At 42.2% G+C, this 10,333-nt stretch overlaps 1 protein-coding gene across 1 annotated transcript in view; it reads left to right on the forward strand.

Moving 5' to 3' along the window:
- The window catches only part of DMBT1 (deleted in malignant brain tumors 1), a 54,508-nt gene extending 45,580 nt beyond the window's left edge, over positions 1 to 8,928 (forward strand). The window contains 17 exon segments of the mRNA XM_030951763.1: positions 3,436 to 3,528; positions 3,746 to 4,010; positions 4,501 to 4,530; positions 5,145 to 5,197; positions 5,495 to 5,590; positions 6,207 to 6,248; positions 6,498 to 6,539; positions 6,644 to 6,685; positions 6,790 to 6,831; positions 6,944 to 6,985; positions 7,090 to 7,131; positions 7,236 to 7,277; positions 7,390 to 7,431; positions 7,535 to 7,576; positions 7,679 to 7,720; positions 8,536 to 8,568; positions 8,861 to 8,928. Coding sequence (XP_030807623.1) covers positions 3,436 to 3,528; positions 3,746 to 4,010; positions 4,501 to 4,530; positions 5,145 to 5,197; positions 5,495 to 5,590; positions 6,207 to 6,248; positions 6,498 to 6,539; positions 6,644 to 6,685; positions 6,790 to 6,831; positions 6,944 to 6,985; positions 7,090 to 7,131; positions 7,236 to 7,277; positions 7,390 to 7,431; positions 7,535 to 7,576; positions 7,679 to 7,720; positions 8,536 to 8,568; positions 8,861 to 8,928 — 1,058 coding nt within the window.
- Positions 8,929 to 10,333: the final 1,405 nt, after the last annotated feature.

Below are 10,333 nucleotides of genomic sequence, written 5' to 3' on the forward strand. Positions count from 1 at the left end.
GAGAGTCTGAGCCATCTGGGCTGTGATTGGCCATTAATTAGAAACAACCACACGAGACCAATCACAGATGCACCTGTTGCATTCCACAGCAGCAGATAATCATTGTTTACATTTTGGTTTTGAGGCTTTTCAGCTTCTCAGGAGAAAATATCCTAAGGAAAGTATTTTTCATAAAATGTGTCTGTGACAGACCCAGCACTCAATACTCAGTTTTGTCCAAACACAGCAGCTTCATACCTAAAATTGTCACTTTACAATAAATTCACCATAAATACAGGCAATCACCTTGCAGGTTATGTTATTGAGGGTGTGATTTACTTCAGATGGGATTTGCCTTTTCTCTAATCATTCCTCAAAAACACCTCTCACTTCAGAACTCATTGGACTTCAGTGGAAAGGCTGTCAGAGAGAAATCCTGGCCTGTTCCAGCACTAGTGTGGCCAGCAGGATTGCTTCCAAATCAAGAATTCTATGATTCTATGATAACACCTCACCTTTTTTGTAAAACCCGTTTTGTTTCACAGAGCGAAACAACAAGTGGATAATTAATTAAGAGCTGACTGTCCTTGCCAGCAACTTGATAAATCAGAGGAGAACAAGACTTTGAACATCTTTTACCATCAGGCAGACATTAAAAAAAGTTGTCAAGGTTAAATTTGGGTAAGGACCAAGAAAGGCCAGAAGGTCATGGCATATCCATCCCCTGTGCCAGCACTGCTGAGGCACCTCGGGATCAGCTTTGTGTCACTCAGGATAACAAAGACATTGAGGGGCTGGAGTGTGTACAGAAAAGGGAACAGAACTGGGCAAGGGGCTGGCACAGAACTGAGTTTGGCACTGGGAACACTTCCACTGTGGCAAGGCAGTGGACATGGCCCACCCCAGATTGTGGAGAATGCAGTGGGTGCGGCCAAAACCAGGATTTACCCCATAACAAAACTTTTCAGGAGTGCAGTATGATGCTGAAAGAAATGACAAATACATTGCTACAGCATGGGAAAAAGTTGTGAGCTCACACACATCAGTGATGCTTCTTTTTCCCCAGGGAATGAGAAATACAAATAATACACATACAAGAGAAAGTCAGCCTTAGTTTATTCCTTCAAAACCTCTTTAGTAAATTCCTTACAAATAAATACATGTACAGGAGAAAGGCAGTCAGCCTTAGTCTATTCCTTCAAAACCACTTTAGTGAAATTCCTTACAAAAATGTGCACTTTTAAAGGATTTGCTCAGGTGGAGGGTTTTTATGGGAGCCACAGCAGCTCTGTGGTGCTGGAGCATCTTTTCCATCTCTGTGCTCTCTTCCCAAGGACGGGGCCCCGCTGCCCTCCAGTGGCAGCAGCCACCAGAATAGATCCGCATTTCCCCTCTGCTTTTAGCCCCTTTAGGCCCAGACACTCAGAGAAATTATAACTCTAAATAAAGTTATTTCCAGGGAGGGGGAGATCTGCCGGTGCAGCAAAACTCTGCTCTATGAAGAAAGATTACTGCTGAGCCTCCAGCCCAAAGCGGTTGCACTACACACTCTGTTTGTTTTCTAGGAGCAGATTTTGATAGATTTCTTTAAGATGTTCTGGGGAACATCTTAATATATGCCCTTCCAAGACCAATAGGCCAGCCCTTCTGTCATCATTGCTGGTTCTTGGCAGGCAGGATTTACCCTCTGCATGACCTCCTTGGGGCCTTACCTGTTTGGTAAAGGAGACTGAGGAATGCTGAAAAAGCAAATCTTGATGCTTCTTAATAACTAAAGATTTTTGCAGTCAGCCATGTTCCTTCCATGCCACCTTCCATCCCTACATCAGGGCTCCAAACAGAGCTGTACTGTGCCATGAAAGTAAGAAAAGTGTTTATGAAAAGAAAGAATTCATTTTTAATTCAACTAAGAATATTCAGCTTTATTTTTTTTTTCCTCTCTGTAGTTGAGTCCCTTCTCCCTGACAGGACAAAATGAGGCAGAGCTGGAGGCATCCTTTAGGACATCAGAGGCCATGGTGGTGTTGACCATCACCCCATGCCAGGGAGAAGACTGGAAGATCTTTTGTTGCTCTGGGGGCTACAAGTCAGACAGAGAGAGCTGCAGATCTGAAACATGCTGGAGGGATCTGCTCCCAGGTTAAAGAGAAGTCAGGAAAATAAGAAAAACTGCTTCTTACATGAGTAATTTTGGCAAACAAAGAGAATTTGTCTGAGGCTTGCCTGACACTTTCAGGATGCTAATCTTTTGGCACAATCCTCACACCAATTAATCAGGTTAATATGGTTGTAAATCGGAAAATGTCTTAATGGGTGGCATGAGAATCCTTACCAAACAGCCTAATCCCCAAAAGTAAATCACTGCTTCCTGGAACAGCCACATCACCAACACAGGGCCACAAAGGTGCCCGGGGAGTGTCTGGGAAGATCTTGGTGGCCAGTCTGGAACAGCTCCCGGAGCTGGATCGCCTCAGCCGGATGTCTGGATGTACCCTGTGAAAGGAAAATCCTCACTAAATCACTTCCTTGGCATCCATCTGGAAGCTCAGGGAGGGGCATCAGGTTGCACAGAACCCATTGGGTATAAATTGTGCAGCTGTGCTGGGCTAGAACAGACCACCACCAACAACCATGGACCTTCAGGTGCGTCTCACCTGGCTGCTTCTGCTGAGCTCCACTCTCCTGGCTGCACCAGGTACTGCCTTGAAAACCTTTTTGATTTTACAGAACTGTTACCAAATTATTTCTGAAATGTTGCAGAATTATTTACTAATACAGGCTGGCTTGCTGGGAAGTGGTGGCAAAGATTCTCCTCGAATATTGCTGATGAGTGTTGTACTGTAGAATTGACAGTTTGTCTTCTACTTCAAAGATTCAGTCCAAATCCATAGGTTGTATTTCAAAATGTATGTATTTCAAAATGTATGTATTTCAAAATATGTATTTCAAAATACATAATATAATATATATAACATATGTAATATTATATTAAGATACTGTATTTTGAAATATAACCTTCATATTTCGAAATATGAAGGTTACAGGCTGGAGAAGGCTGAAGAATATTCCTTTGTGTCTTTTTCACAAGGGAAATAGCTTGTGGAAGTTGTTTCCTAAATATTCTTCATCCAATATCCCAGTTTTAATTAAAATTATTCTGTACTGTACATTTTAAAATGTAGAGAAAGAGGGGGAAAGAAACACAGAGCAGTCTGCCAGACCCAAGTGGAAATATGCTCTCCATGACATGTTCCTTCAAACTTATAATCTTGCTAGTTTGAATGGGATAATTTTAACTTTATTTATCACCATAGGCACCATGAAAAAAGCCTTGCCAGTCTCTTACAAAAAGAGGTGATTTCACAGAGAGATCAAGGGCTGGCTCTATTGAATTATTTACAAAACAATAATATGATGTGTTACTTCAGGGCTAATACATTTCCTTCTCTGCCACAGCAAGTGGAGACTGGTGGGACCAGGCAGACACAGAACTAAAGGCAATATGGGAAAAAATTGTCGAGTGGATTAAAGAAGAATTGGAGCACAGAGGTACGAGATGTGCTCCTGAGTGTGAATGTACCTGGCAGATGTGCAGGGTCCCCCGAGCCAGCTCTGGGTGAGCTGTGCCTCAGCAGCACAGGCAGCCATACCCCACCAGGGTAGATCAGGCCCTGCAAGCAGCAGAACCACGGGGATTCAAATTTAGACACCAGAAGTTTAGCTATAAATAAACAAATTGAGATTTATCTGTCAACTTTTGCCTTAGTTCCACCACAACCACAGCTTAGACTGGAATCTGGTGGGCACCGATGCGCCGGGAGGGTTGAAGTTTATCATGATGGAAAATGGGGCACGGTCTGTGATGATTATTTCAATATGAACAGCGCCAACATTGTGTGCAGACAACTTCACTGTGGCCAAGCTGTCTCTGTCCTGGGACTGTCTTACTTTGGCCAGAGTGGAAAAGTTATCCCCTTGGATGATGTGCAGTGTAGAGGAAGTGAATCCCACCTTTGGGACTGCCAGCTGGGGCAAGCACAACTGTGGACTCAATGAGGATGTTGGTGTCATCTGCTCAAGTAAAGATAAAAATGATAACGAAAATAAAATGCTATAAAATAAGAATAAACCTCCTTGGACTATGCTGTCCACCGTAAATGCAAGAAACATCAGGGCAGAGCTTGGAAATCAGGCCAGGGATGAAAAGTGAAGGTGGGGTGCTGCTTCTGTTTAAGTCTGAGTGATTGAAGAGCAAAAGGATGCCTTGCACAAAATAACAAGGTGGGACAGCAAGTCCTGGCTATGAAAATAGTGAAAAGCAGGTAGTTCAGGACCAATTTAGTGAACAACTGACAGCCAACCCCCAAGATAACAAAGGCAAAGAGTAAGGAGAAAATAGAGGCCCATCCAGTTGTGAACCAGGCACGTGTGAGTGGAAACAAAAATAATTATTGTCATAAATATATAATATAAATAACTGCCCAATAAAGTAAATTTTTGCTCTTTTTCTGCTGTTCACAGATGCAACGCGCTCCACAGTTGCACCAACAGGTAAGGCTGAGCTTTTGGGACAGGAGTCCCAAAATTAGTTCTGTAAAGAGTCTCCCCAGTGCTCAGAGCCTAATTTTTAACTCAAAAAAATAATGTGATTACAGCTCCTTGGCAGACAGTTTTCTACAAAGGCACATGCTCTGAATTACAAGTTATTGCTTCAAATTACTATTTATTCATCCACTGCAAAATTATTTCTTTATATTTTCATTATTTCTTGGCCCTGCTAGTACAAACTGTCTTTACCACTTACCTACTAATAATTAGTAAAAACATGAGGCAAGTTTTTACACTCCAGGTTTAAGTTTCTGATTCTACTTTTTTTTATTTTGCTGAAATAATCATAACATCCTGAAAACCTTAAAGTACAGGCTATACTACTGTTTCTTGAGATTTCTAGGTGTTAATTATGCTCTTCATAATCCACAGAAGAGCAAGTGTTAAAATGCATTTTTCTACCATATAGAATCGTGAGTGTATGCTTTATTATATGCAACACAGAAATCAAAAGCTGGTTCCCAAAACCATTTATTCTTAGGGTTTTAACATAGGTTTTATTGCTGCTTGCAGCCACTTAATCTCTCACTCTTTCAGCCTCTCTCCTTCCCTTCCAGCACCACCACAGAGGAGAGCAGGACATCAGAAATCCCAATTACACCACAGACAGGTTAAGGGCATTAGCACAACATGCAGCAGGTCAGAAAAACATAGCTGGGACAGGAATTCAGTGGAGAGGCCAAAACATGCTGCCAAATCAGCATCTCTCAGCGCAGCTCATGTTTGTCCATGAATTTGGTGCCAGCAGGTAGGAGCTGTGAGTGCTGTGGGCAGAGCCTGCTGTGAGGATGGGGCACATTTTAAACCCAGTGGAATCTGAAGGCATTTAAATTCACCAAGAGCTGATTCCTGCCTTACTTGAGTGCTCTTTCCCTCTTCTTTCCACATTTCTTCCTTTTTCTCACAGCCTCTGCAAACACTTCGGAACCAAACCTGATACCTGCTGCACTGGAAGCAAACGTGACAACCCCGGCTGCAGAAATCCTTTCCACGCTGGCTGAAGGTAAGATACAGACACAGTGCCATAAAATCTAATAGCAGTGCTTGAGTTTGTTCAAAATGGATTACATTGATAGGATTAAATAAATTAATGAACCTCAAGATCAGTCAAGTGCTAGCTCGTTGTCTCAGTGAAGAAGCAAGGCTGGGGAGAGAGGCTGAACCAAGCAGTATTTAAAGGATGGGAAAAAACAAATCCAAACCACATCCCTTAAATTACAAGGTATCCCAGAAAAATTAGGCTCTATCACTGTTATATCTAAGCCCTGATTCCCTATAAACAGGAAATGCTGTAGGTCTCAAAGGAAAAGTAAATAGCTAAAATGCAGACAATATTTAATTTCACTTTTTTGTTCTGTATTAATAATACAGAATTACTCTGGTGTTTATGCTATGGGTCTTGGTGGAAAAAAATATACATTTAAAATGCCCATAATATTTAATTTCACCTTTTCTCTCTCACAGCAACAGCCTCTCCTAATGCTGAACCTGCAGATGTAAACCCATGTGAGTAAAATAGCATTACTGAGGTGTACATGCTGTCAGTCTTGAGAAAAAAATAAACATTTAAAATGCATAGAAAATTTACCTTCACGTTTTCTTCTTTTTCTTTCTCACAGCAACAGCCTCTCCTACTGCTGAACCTGCAGATGTAAACACACGTAAGTAAAATAACATTACTGTGCTGTACATGCTGTCAGTCTTTAGGGAAAAAGAACCATTTAAAATGCACATAAAATTTAATTTCACCTTTCTTATTTCACAGCAACAGCCTCTCCTACTGCTGAACCCGCAGATGTAAACACACGTATGTAAAATAGCATTACTGTGGTGTATATGCTATCAGTCTTTAGGGAAAAAAAAACATTTAAATGCATATAAAATTTAATTTCACCTTTTCTCTCTCACAGCAACAGCCTCTCCTACTGCTGAACCTGCAGATGTAAACCCATGTGAGTAAAATAGCATTACTGAGGTGTACATGCTGTCAGTCTTTAGGACATTTAAAATGCATATAAAATTTACCTTCACTTTTTCTTATTTTTCTCTCTCACAGCAACAGCCTCTCCTACTGCTGAACCCGCAGATGTAAACACACGTAAGTAAAATAGCATTACTGTGGAGTATATGCTATCAGTCTTGAGAAAAAAATATACATTTAAAATGCATATAAAATTTAATTTTACCTTTCTTATTTCACAGCAACAGTCTCTCCTAATGCTGAACCTGCAGATGTAAACCCATGTGAGTAAAATAGCATTACTGAGGTGTACACGCTGTCAGTCTTGAGAAAAAAAATACATTTAAAATGCACATAAAATTTAATTTCACCTTTTCTTATTTTTCTTTCTCACAGCAACAGCCTCTCCTACTGCTGAACCTGCAGATGTAAACACACGTAAGTAAAATAGCACTAGTGTGATGTACATGCTGTCAGTCTTTAGGGAAAAAAAACCCATTTAAATGGATATAAAATTTAATTTTAACTTTTCTCTCTCACAGCAACAGCCTCTCCTACTGCTGGACCTGCAGATGTAAACACACGTAAGTAAAATAGCATTACTGCTGTGTACATGCTGTCAGTCTTGAGAAAAAAAAATACATTTAAAATGCATATAAAATTTAATTTCACCTTTTCTCTCTCACAGCAACAGCCTCTCCTAATGCTGAACCTGCAGATGTAAACACACGTAAGTAAAATACCATTACTGTGGAGTACATGCTGTCAGTCTTTAGGGAAAAAAATACATTTAAAATGCATATAAAATTTACCTTCACCTTTTCTTCTTTTCTCTCTCGCAGCAACAGCCTCTCCTACTGCTGAACCTGCAGATGTAAACACACGTAAGTAAAATAGCATTACTGTTGTATACATTCTGTCAGTCTTTAGGGAAAAAAAAGCATTTAAATGCATATAAAATTTAATTTCACCTTTTCTCTCTCACAGCAACAGCCTCTCCTACTGCTGAACCCGCAGATGTAAACACACGTAAGTAAAACAGCATTACTGTGGTGTACATGCTGTCAGTCTTTAAGTAAAAAACCATTTAAGATGCATATAAAATTTAATTTCACCTTTTCTTTCTCACAGCAGCAGCCTCTCCTAGTGCTGCACCAGCAGACACTACCCCTGGTAAGTAATAAAGAGTAACTATGGCCTACATGCTATGGGTGTCAGGGGGAAAAAAATACATTTAACATGCAGACAATATTAAAATTAATCTTTTCTTTCTCACAGCAGCAGCATCCACTGCTGCACCAGCAGACACTGCCACCTGTAAGTCATGAAGTGTTGCTCTGGTTTACATGTTTAGCTGTGTGCCATGCTCTGATCACGTATTGACTGCCTCCATAATAATATAATCTCATCAATTAGAATTGGAGATAATCCCACTTGCCTTTCCTTTGGCTTCCAGATAATAACAAAGGAGCAAAAGGGAAAGGGGAAACAGAAACTCTGGCCCTGATGAAAGCATTGGGATGGGGCAGGCACCCTACATCAATATAAACCAAGATTTGCTCTTGGTCATCCCATTCCCAGAAAATCATCCTTCCTGCACTTCCCAGAGCTGCATCCCAATCCCTGCACACACTGGGATGTATTTTCCATGGGAGTGGGCAGCTTCAGTGCCCACCAAGGCATCCCCAGCCCTCGCCAGCACACGGCACTGGGTGGGCACTGCATGTCAGAAACTTTATCCCAGCCCCAAACTGCATGTCAGAAACTTTATCCCAGCCCCAAACTGGTGTTTAGCAAACAGCCCAGGCTCCCTGAGCTGTGCCATGGGCAGAGGCAGCACAGGGATGGGTTTTCCTCCCACTCTGGAACACTGTCCAGCCCCCAAGGGAGACCTTGAGTCTCCTGAGATTTGGGTATCTCTCACCTGCCCAGGGCTGGGAAAGCAGATTTTAACCTGCAGTTTTGTTTTCTCTTGTGTCTCTGATCAGCCCCTGCAGAAGGCAGAACACCTGGAGCACCAGGTATGTATGACTTCAGTGTATTGGTCAGAATTTCAGGATCAAGCACCAGCTTGAGTAAAATCCTGCTCCACACCCCCTTGCCAGCCCTGGCTTTGCCCACACAGTAATGGAACAGACACTGAAGTGTGGTTTTGTTTTCTCTTTGACAGCCACAGCTGAGCCCACCACAGCTGAAATCCCAGGTATCTATTTCTGGTCATTTCTGCAGCTGTGGGGAACACTGCACTGCATTTCACGTGGGTCATCCACGAATTAGAACATAGACAATGTTCAACTTTCTCTTTTCTCACAGAGATAGGCTCACCTGCTGCATCAGTCCGTCCACCTCCTGAAACAGCAGCCATTGCCACTGGTAAATGAAGCAGATTTACCCTGGTTTATATCCTTAATTCCCTACCAAAGCTGGGATCTGAGATGTGCTGGCAAGGATCCCTGTCTCCATGCATCATCTCATGGGATTAATATTGAAATTTAGGGATAATTTTGTTTTGGCTTCCATACAAATCGAGGGACCTGAATTGTTGGCATTGATATGGGAGGAATACCTGCTCTGTTACAAGTTCTAAGGAACTGGAATTCACTGGGGCAGACACACCACACCAACATAAATTCAGATTTCCTCCAGATCACCTCACTCCTACAAAGCCAGCACCCCTGCACTTCCAAAGCTGCATCCCCACTGGAAGTTGGGGCAGTGGGAATCCTTTGACATATTCAGTGGTATTTGCTTTGAACCTTAGTTTTCCATGGTGGGCTTTGTCTTTTGAAAGAACTGAATTGCAAATTCTGCTCACTAGTTGATAATGTTCTGCCTCAGCTGCTCACAGAGCAGAGCCAGGGTTTCTTTTATAGTCTGGCCATAGCAGCTACACTTTGATAAAAGGCACTTGGCTGCTTTGCTAAAACAAACAAGAAACTGAACTTCAGGTGCAAAGCAGACATTTGAGCATGGGGTTATTGCCTCACACAGAGGGACAAACAGAATTAAATCTGGTTCCCATTAATACCAGTAATATGTTACATGTACTCAAGCCCCCAAATTTCCCTTGGTATGAAACCTTTGTCCATGACAATTCTATTCCCCAGAACTGTTGCTAATAATATTTCCTAGTCCTAATGTGTTCTGCTCATTACAATGCTTATTAACTGATGGCATAAAAGCACATCTTTTCCTCAATCAGCTCACTTTTTAACCTTTTTTATTTTCATTAAAAGCCAATCCACAGACAAACGCAGCAACTACAGGCTCAGGTAAGGTATTGGATTCTTTCTTCTTTTTAATGACTTCTCTTCCTAAAGGGCAGGATTCCCTGGGTGAGAGATGTGAGCTGGGAAGGGCTGGCAGAGCTGGGAAGTTGATGTGAGCTGGGAAGTTCATTGGCAGAGGGGATCTGAGTGCAGGGGAAGTGGGAGAGGCTGGACGCAGGCAGAGGGATTGGGAATGTCACAGCTCAGCTTATGCAGGGCTGGCGGCAGAACCATCCTCAGTGGTGAGTGCCAAGGGGATGAGCTGGCCCAGGTCTGCATCATTTATGGTCAAAAGCCATTTGAAATGTCCTCCCGTAGCCTGCCAGCCCTGCCCACCCAGTGCCCTGTGCTCTGGAGGGCTCACAGGCAGAGACCTCTCATGATCCTGGCAAATTCCCCCTCTTCAGGACAGAACAACACCAAGAGTTACCTCGGGGTTAGGTGTTAGTTGTTAGCTGTAGGAGGGAGAAATGAGCTTGTAATGGAACATCATCAAAGAGAGAGAAATTCATTTCCT

The sequence above is a fragment of the Camarhynchus parvulus genome, chromosome 6 (genome assembly GCF_901933205.1).
Source record: "Camarhynchus parvulus chromosome 6, STF_HiC, whole genome shotgun sequence".
Classification (NCBI taxonomy): Eukaryota; Metazoa; Chordata; class Aves; order Passeriformes; family Thraupidae; genus Camarhynchus; species Camarhynchus parvulus.